The sequence below is a fragment of the Vombatus ursinus genome, unplaced genomic scaffold (genome assembly GCF_900497805.2).
Source record: "Vombatus ursinus unplaced genomic scaffold, bare-nosed wombat genome assembly UNPS02014798.1, whole genome shotgun sequence".
Taxonomy (NCBI): domain Eukaryota; kingdom Metazoa; phylum Chordata; class Mammalia; order Diprotodontia; family Vombatidae; genus Vombatus; species Vombatus ursinus.
Window position 1 is genome coordinate 70,704,840 of NW_020954576.1, and position 20,699 is coordinate 70,725,538.

At 35.1% G+C, this 20,699-nt stretch overlaps 1 protein-coding gene across 1 annotated transcript in view; it reads left to right on the forward strand.

Annotated features, from left to right (window-relative positions):
* Positions 1-20,699, forward strand: part of LOC114050023 (formin-2-like) — a 473,042-nt gene that overhangs the window by 377,181 nt on the left and 75,162 nt on the right. The window contains exon 12 of the mRNA XM_027871548.1: positions 3,222-3,273. Coding sequence (XP_027727349.1) covers positions 3,222-3,273 — 52 coding nt within the window. The remainder of the gene's footprint in view (positions 1-3,221; positions 3,274-20,699) is intronic.

A 20,699-nucleotide genomic window follows, 5' to 3' on the forward strand; every position in this document is an offset into this window, starting at 1 on the left:
TTCTAGGCAGGGGGAAAGGCACAGCGATGGTAGATGTAGTATTGTGTCCAAGGAATTGCAAATAGGTCAGTGCAGCTACATCATAGAGTAGGTGGAAGAAAATAAAGTACAGGAAATCTGAAAAAGTAGACAGGGACCACCAATATGCTTTACTAATATCTAAAAACTTATCAGTATCATTAAATCAAAAGAAAAACGTATGTGTACTAGATACCGAATGTGGTCTAGACCAATGGTATCAAACTCAAATATAAACAGATTGCTGAGGCCTGCAAATTGACTTAGGAAACCACAAACTAACATTATCTATGTTTTATGGTGTTTTTATTTATTTTATTAAAATATTCTCCAATTGCATTTTAATCTAGTTCAGGTTGCCCTGGGGAGTTTTGCAGGCAAAAACCTGTTTCCTCCATGCCTTAGGTCTAGACCATATGAGCTATGACATATGTTAAAAAAATTAAATGGAAGAATCACAGGTACAGTGTAACCATCTATAAGTGTTTTATTTGCATGTCTTCAATTTCACTCGCTAAAGTAATTTAACTAAACCATTATTGGGTAAATTTATATTAAATATCAAAAGTCACTTTGAGGCTGAAATCAATTATATCCTCCTCAACCGCACCTCACCTCCCAAAAAATCACTTTTGTTGGTAAGTTAGCAATAACGTTATCTGAAGGGATCTTGCAGTGTTTGAAAGTTGTATAGTGGACACAACTGTCTTGTGTATATGGACAAAAATCCTGGCTGGTAAATGACATTGCCATGTCCCCATAACATGAATTGGAATCCAACTCACCAAGGTTTTCTTGTAAGATTCCCATATAAAGAGGAAAAAATCTATTTGGTTCATTGAATTGTTGACTCATATTAAGAGTTAAAATGATGAACCATAATGTAGTTCCTTTGATCTTTAGTTTGACTGTTTATTAAAGCTAATTACCATTTGAACATACAAATCCTTCTACTTTCTAAACCATGTAAAAGTATTGGCAAAAATATTTTACAATATTGAATCCTACGGTGTACTGGGAGTAATGATTAGAATATGGATTTAGGTTGAGTAAGATAGTCCATATTTGCTCCTTTTTAGTAACAATTGTCACCTTGCAACACAAAGATTTTATACTGAGTACTGTGCTTTGACCACCAAACTTGTCCATAGAATGAGGCAAGAGCTGCTTCTTTAGCTCTCATATCAAAACAAATCTTTATAGAGCTCCTACATAGCTGCTTTAAAAATTGTAAATGAAATAAACTAATATTCATTTCAGCCTGTTTAATCACAATTTAGAGGACCATTTAAATGTTATCTTTTATGATATCAGTTCAGAAAATCCAGTGTTATTAGTGTTCTGTCCCCTTGCGTGCAATGAATACATATTTGAAAAAAGTGTTTGTACCATATACTAAGGAAGTAAAAACTTAACTTGTTGATATGAAGCTCAGTGCAATGATTTCTTTAAAACTATCATAAGAAATATCATTTTCCAATCTAAGTCTGAATCTGATTTTGTAAACTAAATTTGATAACATTTGAAAGGCTTTCCTGAAAATGGTTTAGGTTTGTTTTGATTTTGTGTGTGTATATGTGTGTGTGTGTGTGTTTGTTTAAGCAACCTTTTTGTATTTATAGAGTTGCTTCTGGATGGAAATCTTTCTTTATGCCAGGCAGCCCAGAGCAAATTTTTATGGTGCAGAGTGTTCATGCTGAAACTCTTTCAAAGAATAAATCATGGAACATTTGTCCCATTTTTAATATGGTAAACAATTGACCTGTAGACTTATGTAAACCATGTAATGTGCAAAGTGTGTGGGGGTTCGAGGTGGGGTGGGGTGGAGATCCTTGCCGCCAGCTCAAATGATCCTGTCAAATTTTAGCAATTCTGGCAAATAGTAGGAGTATGACACTCAGTTATGACTTTACAGATACTGTACAGACATTTGAAAACCCCTGTCTTGGGGCTGCAAAACACTAACCAGTCCAAGCTGTACTTTTGTGTTTTAAGTAGTGATGGAGACACTTAAGAAAGCCACAAGTAAAATGTTTCTCTCTGTATATCTCCAACTTAGTTTTGTTATTATTAAATTTATTTTATTATTTTATTAATTTTTCCATTTCTATTCCTTCATTCCCTGAAATATGAACTCACATATCATTGTGTTCCAAGTGGAATATTCAGACAGAAGGATAAACTCTTTGGTGGATAGTTTCTTTGTCTGTTGCTATCGCACCTTTTGCTTTTGATTCTTATAATATATGCTGTGTATCCTTATAACCGTATCTTCTGAAATAATTTGAAAATGGTGATGAAATTTCAACATTCTTCAAACTAGCAGTATGGCAATGAAATGTCAATTTTTTAAAATATTCATTTGTATTAGATCTTGAGGTTCTTTTGTATACCTCTAGAGTTATAATCTCTGAATTTGTGAACTTTTGAGATGTACATTTCTTTAAAGATGACTTACTGAGGTCATGCCACTTTCTCTAGTTGACTTTGTGACATAATAACTACAATCAAAGCAGAATTGTTGTTTTCAAAGTCAATGGAAATGCTGTTGATTTGTTTGCTACAGAAAAAGTGAAATTTGACATTTTCTGATTTTATAGTTTCACTAATTAGTAAAATGGATAAATTCCTAACAAATAGACCTGTCAGCCCTCCCCCCCCCAACCCCCACCCAAAAATGGAATGGACTTTTTCAAAGTTCAGTTCCCTATGACTGGAGGCTTTTGAGCAAAGGCTGGATTACTGTTCATTGGGAATATTGTAGACAACTTCCTAGATCCCTTCTAAATCTAAAAACCTCAAGTTGTTGTCTTATCTGTAGCACTATTATATTAATGAATAAATAGGGCTACAATAAGATGATTAAATCTTATACCTATATCAAAACCTCTCATAACCTTTCAACCAAGTTGTAGTGGTGATTTGTTTTGCTTGACAAAGTATATGCACTGATGAAATCATAGATGATTAAAATATTAGAGGAGAATATAGTGGTTAAATATATATATTATTATACATTTACATGTAGGATGTTTTAAGTTAATTGAAGCTGTTTACTAATCAATGAATATTAGGTTTATAGTTAGTTATGCCATTAAATGTTACTATATAATAATTTTACAGGACTTGCATCATATTTTCCTTGAGATAATGGCACTTATTTAGCATTTACAGCATCTCTTTTTTTCCTTCCATGTTGGCAGCAAAAATTGACCAAGAAGCTGAGGAGCATTCGTTGACAGCAGCTCATAAATGGTGAGAAGACTTGCTATGCTGCCCTAAAATATGTCACTTCAGAACAGGTTTGCAAAGTGCTTGGTGTTGGGCATGCCCGATGTGTCTATGACATATCATATTTCATTCAAAGTAACCAACTAAGAGCACCAGTCATTTTTTTAAAGAATTAAAATTAATCTAACATGGTACTGCATTTAAATGCACGTTGTTGCTGCTGAATTTTATCTTTTTGCCCCTCACTAGTATAAGATATCATTACCATAATCTAGGGGAAGCTAGGTGGTGCAGTGGATAGACTGCTGGGCCTGGAGTCAGGAAGACTCATCTTCCTGAGTTCAAATCTGGCCACAGAAACTTACTAACTGTGTGACCCTGAGCAAGTCACTTAATCCTGTTTGCCTCAGTTTCCTTATCTGTAAAATAAGCTAGACAGGGAAATGGCAAACCACTCCAGTATCTTTGCCAAGAAAACCCCAAATGGGGTCACAAAAAGTTAGACACAACTAAAAAATGACTGAACAACACCACCACCGTATCTAACCAATGCATTGTATCTAGTTCAGTGCTGCAAAGCTGAAGAGGAAGTTTAGAAAAGCAAACAGGAAACAATGAAAGCAGCAGAAAACAGCACTGCTAAAAAGTAGTTAAAGCATTTGGAGGTTGGATTGTAGTAAACTTTCCATAAAGGTGAAGAAAGATATAAAAGGAATCAGACAAAATTGCATCATTGATAATGCAAGCAATCTGTAAGATCTGGGGAGTTGGTTTCAGAGTTGCAGATTTGAGCAGAGGTAGACACCTGATTGAAAATCCATCATTTATCATGCTTCCATTTGTTCCTCCCCTTTCATCTCCTTCATCCAGAAAAGTGACCAGACTTGAAATAACATCCCGACTCAGATATAGTTCCAACAGCCATAGTTTCCTTTTTTATTGAGAGCACATCACAAGCTTGGATACTCAATATTATAGAAAGTAACATATGAACTTTTATGGAAACTGGTGATTAGTAACTAATTACCTTAGTTAAAGACAAAAATACATAATAAGTAATACCTTAAATGAGGACATGGTGTATGGAGATTTTTGTTTATTGAAAGATTGGTTAATAACAGGAGTTGCTAAGCCCTGGAATATATCACTTGAGAGAAGTGCATAGTATATTTCTAAGAGTTCTGTAAAATCAGCAGAAGAATTGTAGACTCTTAGAATTGGAAGGACCCTTAGAAGTCACCCAGTCCAACCTCCTACTATATGCATAATCTTCTCTGAAATATCCCTGGCAAGTTAACAACCTCCATTTTTATATGTCTATATTCCTAGTTGATATCAATCTATTATGTAGTTAAGAATCTTTGGCTAAAAGTTGACCAATCAGCTGCAATGGATCTTTACTGTACCATCTATCCAGACTGTACTTCACCATCTTGTCCATACGGATTTCTTGAGGGACCTTGTAAAACAGCTTGCCAAATTCAGAAGTGATATGCTAGCACTATGACCATTTTTCTGCCCGTGTTTTGATGCTAACAAAAATAAAATGGTTTTTTTGGTATGAATTTTTCCCAATGAGCTCAAGATGATCTCTAACATCATATTTCCCTTTTTAGGTGCCCCCAAATCATCTAGCTAATAAACAATTCTTGAATGAGGGGGAGAATAATGCATATTAGCCTATTGTTTTTAGAATATGGTTTTCTTATCTTTTAGAAAATCCGGAAGTGTTTTATAGGCACAATTATACAAGCATCCCCATCATTCCTTAAAGATTCTTACATCTTCAGGCATCACCTCTGCAACTTTGGTCAGAACATAGACTGAATCCAATCCTGGGAGATGCCTCTAATGGATTAAGTTCTCTATAGCTTATTGCCTTCACATGTAGTTGAGAGAATATAACTAGATATAGAAATGACCATTAGCCTACTTCAGAAGGAAAATGAACTTTGGATTGTCATCAGGGAAACTGTGCTATTCCAATGAGTCCCTCTTTACCATAAATACATAGTGACTGACCCAAAGATATATAGCACTATCTTCAGGGTTGGAATCCCTTTGGAAAGTAAACACTCTTTAGAGACTGCTGAGCAAGCATCAGACCTGGTTTGTCAGAATAACTCATGGTGTTACTCTTCTCCTTTCTCAAAGGAGCACAGTACACCAAGAAATCACTTTCTCTCTCTAGAGAATCTGGTACTCAAACTCTTAAACTCAGGAACTTTTGAACTTAGGCTTCCCACAAGATATCAAACAAAGGCTGTGCCCAGTGGCTCTGGTTTTGCCATAGACATCATCAGGATACCTCTTCCTGTTCCAGTTGCTACAAGAAATGACAACAGAAAGGCAGAAATCTATCCAGGAACTTGAGTTGCAGCAACTGCCCTCTCAGGCTAGCTGGAAAAGCACGTGAAGTTTACAGTGAATCTCTGAAACCTACACTAGAGAGAAAGAAACTGCACAGGCTTCTTTCCTCTAACTCTAAAATGAATATACTTGGTAGTATGCTACAGTTTATTTATGAAAGTGGAAAGTAAGTCTGAGTGAAAATGACTAGCCTATTTTTGTCAGTCACAGGGAAGCTTGATTGATTCTTAGCCATTAATTAAGAGTGCCAGTGGGCAAACCCATATTCTGTGAGAGATATCCTGCATTTTCCTCTAAACATTGATCCATTCCCTACAATTTCATTGAGTTGACTAGAAAACTCATCTGGAGTAAAAACTTCCTTTATTACCCCTCCCTTTGTGGAAGTATTTCTGAAGAATATAGTAACTAAGAAATCTAATGATTCAAAGATAATTTCAAGGGGGGAGATTGCCATGATTAAAATAACATTTTAGCAAGATAATTTTATGCATTCCATATTGTATAAATAGCAAGTATTAGATATTTATTATGTCACACTTCTCATGATTTCTGATCATCAAAACTGTTAATTTAAAAAAAATAGATGATTTTAAAATAATTCTTTAGAGATATTATATACTGATTCAGACTTCCCTTCCATTTAGTTAATCTTAATTGAAACTTTACTTAACTATTCCTGGAGTATTGTGCTCTGGTTTGACTACATATTTTAAGAAGAAGATTAATCAGCTAGGAAACAGCAGACTTAGATGGTTTCAAAGGCCTGAAGATCATGCTATATAAAGATCCATGAAAGGAACTGGGATTGTTTGGCCTAGAAAATAGATGGCTTAGTCCAAAGATGATAGATGATAGTTATTGAAAGGCTATCAGAAAAGAAATTAGATTCATTCTGGTTGGTCCTAGACAGGCAGTGATTGAAAATTGCAGTTATCTTCTAGATGCATGTAAGGAAAAAAAATCCTAACAACTAGAGTTATTCAAAAGAGTAACTAACAACCTCTCTCAACAGGAAGTGAGTTCCCTTTCAATAGAGGTATTCAAGCAAATACTATGTTGCCATTTGTAGAGGATATAGTATACTGGATTCTTTTTCAAGTGTAGGTTTGACAAGGTGACTTCTTAATTTTCTTCCATCTAATTCATAAAAGAAGAAGAGATAAAAGAAGTAAATACCTGAATTTGGAGACTATGAATATATGGACTCTATATATTGTAACTAAAGTTTCAGAAATTCTTGAGTAAAGTCCATCAGTATGAGAGTAGTAAAGTCATATCTGTCAGATACCCATGAAATAACATGACTGGTAGGATATTGTCCATTTAAGAAGTCAATAATAAATTCAAATATTATATTGCTGTTGTCAGGCTCTGGCAGGTTTGATAAAACCAGTACCATTTGTCTATCATCTGCCAGTATACCCAACTTAAATTTAATGAGGCTTGTCATAAGAATATTTGAGTCACTGTGAAAATTTTTTGTTGTTGTTGTTACATAGGAAACATCTACCAAAATGGAAAGAGGTTGCAAGATTCATCAGTAGAGGGTGAACCTTCACTGATAAAATTAGCGATCTTTGAAGAACAGTTATTAATGCTTAATTAATCAAAAAGCATTTATTAAGTGTATACTATGATCCAGGCACTCTACTAAGCTCTGGAGATACTAAGAAAGGTAGAAACAGTACCCATCCTCAAAGACTTCACATTCTAATGAGGGAGACAACATTTAGATAATTAGATATGTGCAAGATACCTACTGAAGCACAATAGATAGAAGTTAATATCAGAAGGAATGGTAATGGAAGGGTTATAAAAGGCCTCCTGAAGAAGTTGGAATTTAAGTTAAGTCTTGGAGGATTCGTGGAATCCAGGTGAGATTCCACGGTGAAAGGGGTGAAAAGAGATAATAGCCAAGAGAAGGGTGGAGAGACAGAATTAAATGTTGTGTTAAAGAATTGCAAATAGGCCAGTGTGCCTGGATGGTAAAGTTTGTATAGGGCAATAAAGTATGAGAGGACTGCAAAGGTAGGAAGTGTCAAAAAAGGCAAAGGAGATCCACTGGAGTTTATTGAGTGGGGAGGAGGGTTGTAAAATTATCAGGCTTGTGCATTAGGAAAATCATTTTGGCAGCTTGCATGGATGATGGATTAGAGTAGGAGGAGACTTGAAGCAAGAAGGCTAACCAAAAGGCTATTGTAATAAACCATTTAACAGATAAGGAGACTGAAGCTCCAAGTGTTTAAGTGTTTCATCAAAATTCGGAGCCCTGAGGGTGGCTCCAAGTAACAGGTTTAGGGAGAAAGGTCTACTAAAGCAAATCATGCCAGTGACGTTTTCTTCCTGCATGACATTGGACATTCCATTTAACTGCCCTGGGTTTCACTTTCATCAACTGTAAAATGAAAAAGGTTGAACTAGAAGGCGCCTTGAGTTCTCTTCTAGCTCCAGATTTGTGATCTAGTATCTATCATGTGAAAAAAAATTAAGGACTTTAGTTAATGGCAAACTTAATTTAAGAGCTATATGAGTGTGCCCACAAAGCTAACTCCATCTCAGTCTACATCACTGCCATTAACAGTGTCAAAACCAAGGTAGGTAATGGTCCTGCTGTACTACCTGCCAATCTGAGTTTCATATTTAACTCTGGGCACCATATTTTGAATAGCATTGGTTAAATTGGAGAACATTGGTTAAAAAAAAAAGATCTCCAGGATGTCAAGGAAATATAAGAAAAAGAAGAATAAGGGAAGCTGTAAGGAACTCAGTTTGTTTATCCTGAAAAACACAAAAGGTGGTGAGGGTAAACCATGCAACTATTTGAAAGGCCGTTGTGTATATGGGGCATTAGACTCAGTAGCTGTCATTATAACTCCAGAAAACAGAACTAAGACCAATAGGTGGAAAATACATGCAGAACATTCTGTCTCGGTATAAAGGAGAACTTTTAATTATTAGAGCGGTCTAAGAAAATGTTGCATTTCTAATAAATGAGTGAGCTCACCATCAATGGAAGCAGTTAAGTAGAAGCTAGAGGATATTATGGGTGGTTAGAAAAAGAATTTATTCATTTATTTATATGTTCATCTATTTATTTATCTATTCACTTGTTTATTTACATTGGGGTGTAGTTTAGATTTTCTTAGCTGTGGTCACTTTCAAGTCAGATTCTAAAATTCTTGAGTTATTTTTTAAACTTCATGGGGCATTTTATAATAGTTACAACCATTAAAATATAAGCCCAGCCAGTTATAAATGCAACTGCATTTGGGATCAGAGGGCCTGAACTGGAATCTCTGCCACTTTCTGCTTGTGTTCTTTCTGCCCTCCCCCCCATTATTTACTATTTTTAAACATTCAATTAAAAAAATTTGAGTTCCAAATTCTCTTCCTCCTCTCTACCCCTCCCCAACCTCTTGAGAAGGCAAGCAATATGATATCAATTATACATATGAAGTTATGCAAAATATTTTTTCCATATTAGCCATGTTGTGAAACAACAAAGGCAACAGCAAAAGGCAAGAAACATGAGGAAAGTGAAAAAAGTATGTTCCAATATGCATTAAAGTTCATCAGTTCTCTCTCTGAAGGTGGACAGCATTTTTCATCATGGGTTCTTTGGAATTCTCTTGGATCATTGTCTTGATCAGAGTAACAAAGTTTTTCATAATTGGTCATGATTACAATATTGTTGTTACTGTATACAATGTTCTCTTGGTTCTGCTCATTTCATTTGGCATCAGTTCATCTAAGTCTTCCCGGGTTTTTCTGAATCCATCCTATTCATCATTTCTTATAGCATAATAGTATCCCATCATAATCATACAATACAACTTGTTCAGCCATTCTCCAATTAATGGATGTACCTTAAATTTCAATTTTTTTTACTACCACAAAAAAGCTACTATAAATATTTTAGTACATATAAGTCCTTTTCCCTTGGTTAAATCTATTTTTAAAATAATATAACTACACATTGAAAAAAACAATCTGAGAATTCAAAGTGCAAGAATACACTATACATATCATGAATTGATTCTGCAAAAGCATGATGTTATTAAAATCTATGTTAGGAAACACAATTCCATAGAAAAAGTTTTATAAGTGGTCAATTAGCTAGCTACACTATTACAGTGGAGTTTTGAAATTTTATGGTGGGTTCTGTATTAGCAACTTCTGTGAAATAGAATTAATAAGGGAAATAGATTTAAAATAACTGTAAAACTCTAGACAAAGAACTGCTTATTTATACAAAAGGAAATGTTTTATCATTTCTACTACTTTTTCCTTTTACTATCCCTTTTCTCATCTCCCCCGACTCCACCATTCTGTCATTGTGTGTTTCTCTCACAATATCTTCTCCACCTCCTATATCAATTTATGTTTTGACCTAGAAATTAAAGTACTTATTACCAACAGACCCACATATGTGTGTGTGTATGCTTCTCATGTGCTGTATTAAAATACTTTTAAATGTTTTTGTGTAGAAATATAAGATATTTAAGAAAAGTAATCCTTTTATATGCAGTGCTATTATTGTGTGAGCAAATTGGATAAATAGAAAAAAACAAGCAGTACAAAGTATTGGATGAGTGGAAAGAAACTTATGTAATTAATTTGTATAATTTAAAAAAATTCAGAATGGTTAACTTTAGCCTGTATATATATTAAATCTACCATATATACCTAATTTTACTCTTTTAATTTTAGAGACATCTAGGTTAACTTTCCATCCTCTTTTCCCCAAATTCTTTCTGACTAGAGAAAAAAAAGAAGGAATTTCACCTTCTACTAAGCACCTACCATGGTCAGGGCATAGTGCTAGGCACTGGGGATAAAAAAGACAAAAATGAAACAGTTCTTGCCCTCAAGAGATTCCCATTTTTCTAGGGTATATAACATGTACACAGATAAATAAATATGAGGTAATTTGAGGATGGAGTCAGCATTAACAAATGAGAAATTTAGGAAATGGTCACTAATAAAACACTATACATGGCAGAGGTGGTGTGGAGGAAAGCACATTTATGACATAACTCCAAAACAAAGCACTATTCTACATACTTTTAAAAATAAATAATATCCATGCTGAATTGCATGAGTGGTGCTTTACCAAAGCTAGAATTGCATAACTGATGAGTTGAAATGGAAAATTAATCTTTCATACAAAATAAAGACAAAAATGGAATGCTGGTTCCAAAGGCTCCATATAGTTTGTAACTGTTCATTTGTCATGGGAGAGAAAATATTTAATCAGTCCTGAAATGATGTACACTCTCTTTATCATGTTTAGTGACTTTTAGAGTGTCAGTTTGTAAAGTGTTTATCCAAGGAATGGATTTCTGGCACATGGATAAAATGAAAAGTGAAATGTTTAGCTCACAATAGGCATATTTTCCAGGATCTCTCTGAGTAAGTATCCTGAGATGAGAAGAAAGCATACAGGTCTGTGTTTATCTAGCTTATGCAGGCAGACAAGGAAGGCTCCAGCCTGGTATTAACACTGAAGTGACATGGAATATCTTTGCAAAACTCTAAACAATTACATCATTCCCTTACTAATATTGATAAAGTATAACAAATAGAATGTGTTACTGTGCAATTAGAACTTCATAGCTAAATACTTCAGACTCTGTTAAAATATAAAGTATCTAGCTATCTACCTTGGGGGGAGGGGAGCACCTCAATACTTACTATGAGGGAGGAGAGAGAAAAGAAGAAGGAGGAGAAGGAGAATAAGGATGAAGAGGAGGAAGAGGAGGAGGAGGAGGAAGAGGAGGAAGAAACTTCATTTAGACTCTTCAAGTAATTTACATCTCTCTGTACTGAGTGCATTTGTTCTTTGGCTTTGTCCTTGAATTTAATATAAAATCTATTGATTGCTGATAGGAAGCAATAGGTCTTGCTGGGCACTTGTCAGGGAATATGTGATGTATGAAGAGAGCCCTCTGAAAGTCTAAATGTCTGTGTTCCTGGGTTTTAAGCAGCAAACTTCACAAGAACTACTAGTTTCACAAAACATTTTGGTACATCCTCTTTCCAGTTTTGTTGAAAAATTTGGTTGAAAAGGATTGGACATATAGCCAACAATGTTTCTTTATACCTTAAAAGGCCTGGTTCTAAAAATAGAAACATATCCTTTTTGTGGTTAGGGTCTAGTGCTTTTGCTAAACATATATGACATATTTGTTTTTTTTCCCCACAATGTAAAGTCAATGAGTTATTTAAATGCAGTAATTATTATATTTAACATTAATTATTATAATAATAACAGGCATTTATATGATTCCTAGTTTGTGAATTATTTTACAAATGTTATCTTATTTGATCCTTACAACAACCCTGGGAGGCAAGTGCAATTATTATTCCCACATTACCGATTAGGAAACTGAAACAGAAAAAAGTTGAGAGATTTATCCAGGGGCACACAGTCAGTAAGTGCCTGAGGCTGAATGTGAACTCCCAGTGCTCTATGGACTGTACCACCTAGCTGAGAAAACTATATCAAATTTACATTCTTTTGGTGAGAAATTATCAAGCAAAGAAGCAAGAGGCAGAAGACATTATTTTCCATCCTATTTAATTCAATATGTATGTTTAAGTACAGATAAACACATAAGGAAATATATACTACTTGAATACTATTTGAAATCTGAAAAAAGGAGACTACCATGGGAGAGAAGTATTATATTAAAAGTAAACTTAGGGTGTCAATCAGAACTAAAGAAGACCACCAAAGTAGCAAAAGCTTGGATCTGTAATGGAGACAAGGTAATTGTAATTCAGAGCACCACACAACACAGAAGTCCTAGAATGCCCAAGAGAGGGCAAAAGAGAGGGTTGGTTAAATACATTTCAGCAGAGAGAGAGAGTCTCATGGGAGGCACAGCCTCAAGAAGCTGTTACATAAGTTGTTTTGCATAACAACCTCAAGTCCATAGAGAAGGCCAAGGAGTCTTGTGAATGGTAACATCTGGTCAGGATGGCCTAACATCTGGTCAAATGTCCAGCTTTTTTTTTCTCTTTTCTTTTTTAACTGGTTTTAATTACCCTCAGGCAGTTAGTAGTTCTACTGAATTCAACAAGAGCAAGATAAGAGAAAGAATGAGAAAATTTATTTAAAAAGAGCAAAACACTACAGAGGAGACTTAGGGCTATAAATAATACTTAAGGCAATTTGATACCTGTCTAGAAATGAGTAGTGTCTCTTTCTACGTTAGTAATACATTTTATTTGTCATGTTCTGTGCTTTTAAGAGATTTCATTTCATATAGGTTATTTGATTTTCATTAAAGATTCTATTTTTCAAAACAGCAAGTGTTTTTATGGACATATAAATTTTCTAAGTTCAAACAATAGCTTTGGAGTATTGGGGCTAGAACTCAGAATTCTTGATTTTTTGTCCAGTGTTGTTTCTATTATGCCATTTTGCAGAAACATATTTTACAAATCTTTGAAGGTGATTCTTTAAAGTAGGTTTACACTTTAGGTGTAGAATACAGATTAATTACCTTTCTCAATGACAACTAAATGGCACTAACTTGTATAGTACTAAGTAAACAATAAAGATAAGAAACAGTATGATAGAGTACAAATATGAGATTTAGAAGACCTGGGCTCTAGACTCTGTAGCTTCTTAGGGATGTGATCTTGGGATAATCACTTCAATCTTTCTGAACCTCTTTTGATATCAGTAAAATGCATAGAATGGTACATGTTCAGCTTACCTTTTTTGTTTGGATCAAATAAGATACAATATCTGAACCAAATAAATTTGTAGACCAGTTGCTATTAAAAGGATCCAGAACTGTGAAAATGGGGAAACTATAATGTGAGGAGTTCCAAGGAGACGTTGCTTTGCAGAAAAAGTTTTATTCAAGTTGTTTATTTTTTTTTTTATTGTATTGTCCACATGATCCCTTTTCTTGGCCTCTCTGGCTAGAGATTGATCCAAGTACTGAAGTCTCCACTAAACAGGCAGTTTTATAGGAGAGCTGCATTATTGATGCCTTACAAGATCAACATAAGCTAAAAACATTAAACTTCAACATAGCTAAATACATGATATTTAAACCTGGAGCCTGACCACCCAAAAGACAAGCAAATCTGTAATTGTGTCATATAAGAATCAGGTAAAAGAACTGGGATTGTTACACCTGGAGATAATAAACCATAGAAGCACCATGACAGCTGTCTTGGAAGGACTTTCAGATAGAAAGGACTTTTGTATAGACTAATTGCCCTTATTTTATTTAACCCTAGAAGGCAGAATTAGGAACTCTGAGTTGATGCTGTAATCAATCTGTCTACAAGCAATTATTAAGTATTATGTGCCAAGCATTGTGTTACACAATAAGAATACAAAAAGAATGCAAAAACAAACAGACAAAAACCAGCCTCCTTCCTCAAGGAATGTACTTGAAGATAAGTACCTCCTCTCATATCTCTCTGAATCCCCTAGAATAATAAATGACATATAGTAGACTCCTAAAATTGTATCCAGCTATTTACTGTCCCTTAGAATATAATAACAAGACAGCTAGATGTCTCAGTAGATAGAGTGCTGGGCTGGAGTCAGGAAAATCTGAGCTGAAATCCAGCCTCAAACACTTACTAGTTCGCTGTGTGAGCCTGGGTAAGTCACTTAACCTTTGTTTGCCTTAATCCACTGGAGAAAGAAGTGTCAAACTCCTCCAGTATCTTTGCCAAGAAAACCCCATCCATGAACAGTACAGTCCACAGGTCATGAAGAGTCAGACACAACTCAACAACAACAAGAATATAATCAAATCCATTTTTTGTGATATTATTATGTATTCACCTTGCACAACTCCTCCCTATTGTCTTGTTTAATAAAGCATAATGATATGTAGGTATAAAGCTTCTGTATGGTCTATATGCCTTTGGCCTCTTTTATTTCTTATTCATAATTCATTTTTTAAAAATATTTTTTACCATCCTCTCTAATGCTAACTTTTGAAAGTCATTGAGTATTTAAGAATATGTTAATTTAACTTGGAGGGTCTTACTAAGTATTTTGTAGAATTTGTCTTCCTTCATATCCTCTGCAACCCATGTTGGCACATGAAGTACTTTTAAAAAAAATTAACAAAGACTGGTATGAATACTGTGACGTGAGCTGCGCAGATGTTCCATGAAGTTATGTTTCTTGCCATTAGATGAATGTTAAAACCATTTCCACCAACCACTTTATGTGCTTTGTGTAGGAGAACTTGTAAACTCTCCTACCATTTAGCTGCAAATTCCTTTTGATTTTGGTTTCATTTATAACAAAATGTTCGAGCCTGGGCTAGTCACTTAATCTTGTTTGCCTCAGTTTCTTCATCTCTAAAATGAGCTAGAGAAAGAAATGGTAAACCACTCCAGTATCTTTGTCAAGAAAACCCCAAGTGAGATCATGAAGAATCGGACATGATCGAAATGACTGATCAGCAGCAAATAACAAAGAAGTTAATGCTGATACAGTTCAGCTCCTCTAGTAGTATTTCAGTAGAATGCATTGAGATGGACAGGTGATTAGTTGCCTTCTATTACCTGGAAATTATCATTTTATCAATAAAATTGCCCGTATAGTAACATTAGATATTAACATTTGCAAGAGAGGTGACATAGCATAGTATAGTGGATTGAACTCTGGCCTCTGAATTAAGAAGACCTAGCTTGAAGTCCTATCTCTGATACATACTGGTTGTGTGACTCTTGCAAGTTATTTATGCTTTCATTATCCCAGGGAGCTCTCTAACACTGTGCTTCAGGGAAGGTACCAATCTGCATTAGTACTGTGAGTTTCCTCCCTGGGAGGTTCTCTATGTTAATGAGATCATAAGGCCAATGCTCAATATGTGTATATGTGTGTGTATACACATACATATATATCTATGTATGCGTATGTATATACTTGTATTACATATAAACATATGTTACAGTGTTATATAAAATACATTTTATATATAATATATAATTTCTATATTATATATAAATATGCACATAGTTTTATAGTCATAGATACAGCTATAGATATGAATATGTCTTCTGTATATTCATAAACAAAAGGAAGGAAGAGGAAAAACACACTTCAAGAAAATGGTGAGAATATTTCCCAAAAGTCCTGGGAAGAAAACATTCAATTATATAAATAAAAGAATTTTAGATGGCAGGTTCCTAGTTCTCTAGAATATTGTTTAAGTATTCAAATAGTAATTATACCCAAACGTGAAATATTGGTATTTTACCCTAGATCCTGAAAACTATATAGATAATTGATATTGTCTTTAGTTTCCTTTATTCTCATCCAGATTTTAAAGCCCCATTGAACTTTTTAATTCACTTTCAGTGTATTCAAGTGATGTCTCTATTATAATAATGAAAGTTATACCTAGCATTTATTTAACACTTTAAGGTTGGCAAAGTGCTTTACAATTATTTTCTCAACCCTGACAAATAAGTTCTATTATTATCCCATTTTACATGTGAGGAAACTGAGGCAATGACTGTTCTAGAAAGAAATAGTTGGGGAGGTGGGAGAGGTAGCCTTCTACTACCCTTCCCCATTCAAACAACTAAAAGGTATGAGCTACTTACTGTGATGTTGTCAATGATTAAAAATTTGAGCTAGATTAAAGTACTACTATGTTAACATATTAGGAACAAGTATTAGAGTTTAATAACTCTTCAATAATCTTGTGCTAGTAGGTGATTAATAAATGCTTATTAATTTCACAGAAAAAAAAGACAGACTCATGATTGAGAGCTAAGAAAGGAGCTTTTAAAAATTAATCTTTTTTAATGTCACAATAATTTTTATTATGTCCCTTTCTGCTCCTTTACCTAAAGAGCCATCCCTTATAACAAAGTATGAGAAATACAGGAAAAAAATAGCAATTTAGCAAAACTAACAGAGGTTAAATGATATGCCCAGTGTCATAGAGTTAGGAAGTATTAGAGGCCCAATTTGAACAAGATCTTACTGATTCTAGGGCCAGTATTCTATTCACTGCACCACCTAGATGCCTCAATAACTACTACCAAACCAATATTCCCAATGGCATTGAATCATGAAAAGCATTTATTCATAACAGAAGTTAATGGGGCACAAGAAGTAGCTATAGACCTCATTCACATGGAGTATAGTTTTATTACCCCTTTCTCCAGAATAATTTGGGTCTTGATCCTTTCAAATTCTCAGCAACTACAATAAGAATATGTATAAGTCTTTGTCATATGAATGTTACATATACAATTAATCAGAGATCAATACGTTTATTTTCTGGCCCAATGGGGCCATTCTCCCTGAACGTGAAGCCACATGGGTTTTATACTTCTTAAAAGACAGAAAGAGAAGGGGAAGAGAAGGGTTCTACACTCAGCAGAAAAGTATCTTTCTTACAAGACTCAAGAGAAACATGAAGAGGTAAACAGGAAAGAGAAATCATAAGAGACTTATTAAGGTTGAACTATTTACATTCTGCATGGAAAGATGATGATATTTGTAACTTATGAGTCCTTTGTCAGTATTAGAGTAGTTGGAGGGAAAAAATTACATGTATGTATGTATATATATGTATGTATGTATATATGTATAGTTAGAGGATTCAGGGTGAGTTGAAGATGGAAGGGTGCTATCTGTAGAATAAAATTAAGGGGTGAGAGAGGATTATACTGGGAGAAGGAGAAAGGGAGAGGTATAATGGGGTAAATTATCTCACATAAAACAGACAAGAAAAGGCTTTTACAGTGGAGGGGAAATGGGGGGAAGGTGAGAGGGAATGAGTGAATCTTATTCTTATTGGATTTGGCTTAAGGAGGGAATAACATACACACTCAATTGGGTATGGAAATCTATCTTACCCTACAGAAAATGGGGGGGGGGGGAAGGGGACAAGAGAGCAGGAGGATGATAGAGGGGAGGACCGATTGGGGGAGGGGGTAATCAGAAGCAAACACTTCTAGAGAGGGACAGGGTCAAAAGAGAATAAAATAAATGGGGGGCAGGATAAGATGAAGGGAAATATACTTAGTTTTTCACAACATAACTACTATGGAAGTGTTTTGCATGACTACACATGTATAACCTGTATTGAGTTGCTTGCCTTCTCAATGAGGATGTGTGGGGAGGGAGGAAGGGCGAAAATTTGGAACCCAAAATTTTAAAAACAAAAGATAAAAAAAATTGTTTTTTACATGCAACTGGGAAAGAAGATATACAGGAAATGGGGTACAGAACTCTATCCTGTCCTACAGGAAAATTGAAGGAGAAGGGGATAAGAGAAGGGGGGGAGAGATAGAAGAGAGGGTAGATTAGGGTTATTCAGAATTCTTGCCATTTTGGGGTGGGAAAAGGGACAAGATGGGGAGAAAATTTGGAACTCAATCTTGTGGAAGTGAATGTTGAAAACTAAAAACAAATTAATTAATTAAAAAAAGAAAAGTATCTTTCTGCCTACCTTTACCAACAGAGAAACTAATGGATCTCCCAAACTCCCCCACTTCTCTATCATATTTTGCAGAAAAAAGCATCCCTGATAGAGAGCCAGTTTAAACTGCCATTACATGACTCACTGCAAAGGAAAGAAGACACAGAAGTCAAAATAAACACTCTAAATGATTTGGCTGAAACTACATCCACCACTTGTGATCAAATTAGGTATAACATGCAATCATAAACTAACCTAGTTAAGACTCAAAACAATGCATCAATTATAATCCTAAAGAGGAAAAATCTCTTTATTGTAAACCCTTATCAAGAATCATTGATGGATCACAATGGTTTGACCTCATTAAGAAATAGAAATCCATCTTCTCAATCCAGGGCACATTATTCATTGGGCATCATATCTCCAGATCTTAGAGGTCCTACCCTGTATCCATGATAGAAAACAATCCTTTAATCCTGTGACCCATTTAGGGGAAATGTACCTACTAGGAAAAACTGATGGGGTGAGGGGAAGTGACCTTGTACTTGCTCTTATCCATTCAAAAAACTAGAAGGCATCAGCTACCTAGTGAGATAACACCAAGGATTAGAGAGTTGAGCTGCCTTGAAACACTATTGTGTTAAAATATTAGGGGAAAGTATTAAAGTCTTCCACATTTACTTTGAACTAGTAATTAATGGAAGTTCTTTGACTATATGAAGTAATGATAGATTAAGGAATAAGATCTATGAAAGGAACTTTTAAAAGTTATTATCTTTTGTTTCAACATCACTTTTATTTCTAAATGTCCCGCCTCTACTCTCCAACCCAAGTGTAACAAGAATTTTTAAAAAAAAGCAGTACAGCAAAACTAACCAATATATCAGTTGAAATTGAGAACGTATACACTGTTACACACCTCTAGTCTCCTACATCTGCAAATAAGGGAAAGAGATATAGGTTATTCTCTTTTCTTCAGAGACAAGCTTGATATTATAATTTATACCATGTTCAATTTCATTTTGTCTTTCTTTTTATTTTAAAAAAAACAACTTTATAGAAGGAATAAATCACTTTTGTAAAATATTTTCTTAAGGAGAAATTAAAAATCCATGTATGTGTGTGAGTGTGTGTGTGTGTGTATCATGTAGACCTAAAATGGAGCATTAATAAATTTATCATTCTCAGTTTTCTCTTCATGTCCTGTCCCATTTTTGAGACCATGATTGAAGGACTAAGAATAGTGATTTCCCCAACTACAGTTGTGGCATAAACATGGCTCCCTCTATAACTGAGACTCTAAAGGAGCACCTAGGGGCAAGTAGGTGGTGCAGTGGATAGAGCACTGGCCCTGAAGTCAGGAGCATCTGAGTTCAAATCCAGCCTCAGACCAAACACTTGGCACTAGCTGTGTGACCCTGGGCAAGTCACTTAACCCCAATTGCCTAAAAGCAAAAACAAAAAACAAACAAACAAAAAAACAAATAAAGGAGCATCTACTTGTGGCTTAAAGTAATGGTACTAAGCTTTAAATAGGAAGAGAAAAAAGTTGTAAGTACCCTTCTGATTTATTGAAAATTAGTATAGATTAGTTTTGGAATTGTGGTATTTTCATTGTTCATCAACTATTTTATTAACTACTCAATCAGAATGAATGAACAAAAAAGCAATTATTCAGTACTTTCTATGTGCAATGCACTCTGTTTAGCATTTGACACAAATATACCCTAATAGAGAAGATAACAAGTAGAAAGTTTCAGCTATGTCAGGTGAAAAGTTCCCTTCATCCTTGAAGTACAATGGTAGGGTAAAAGCAGATATATCATCTTTAATGTCATTTCCACAAAAAAAAAAATCATATCAGTTTCTGACTTTGAACTATTTGACAGTGCCAAGGACTTTGGTAGCAAGGACTTTTTTTCTGGTCTTCAATGTCTGTGGCTATAGCACCTTCACAAAGCAGTTGCCAGGCCATGTTTCTTCATGGATTGCTTCCCACAATGATGGCTTCTAGGGCTGTGCTGAGAGCAGGAAGGCTTGTCTGAGTGATGCTGTCATTCACGGTGCTCCTGGATTAACTGACAATCAATGGTAGTTGGTGATGGCGACGGGGAGTAAGGTGAATCCATCTCCACAGTGATGACTGTGGAGTCCAGGTTAGACATAGTCCAGGTGGTGTGAAAGGCATTCATATTCCTAAGACTCTGGTGTTAAGGGTCCTGGGCTACCTCCTACTGGAGTATGTGGGCAGGTGATGTTGGTAGCCACTTCCCATCTCTCCCTTAGAGTGTTTTGTGGCATAAGCTAGCCTAATTTGCCTGCTCTGTAAGTGATAATTGATTGGTAATTGTTAATGAAGACTGGCTCCTTCCTGACGACTGTAGGCAATATTAAGGATTTAGGAAACACAACTATTCCCCAGGCTCTTGGATCCTGGGCTATCTCCATCCAGGTCTCAGGAGAGATGGTGAGCATGTATTTATTACATACCCCACTATGTGTCAGGCACAGTGCTAAGTGCTTGGGATACAAATAGCAAAGTGAATTAATCTTTGCCCTCAAGCATCTCACCATCCATAAACTTAAAAGCATTGCCTTCTGCACATCTTCATAACAAAACCACAAAGTCAATTTCAATAATCT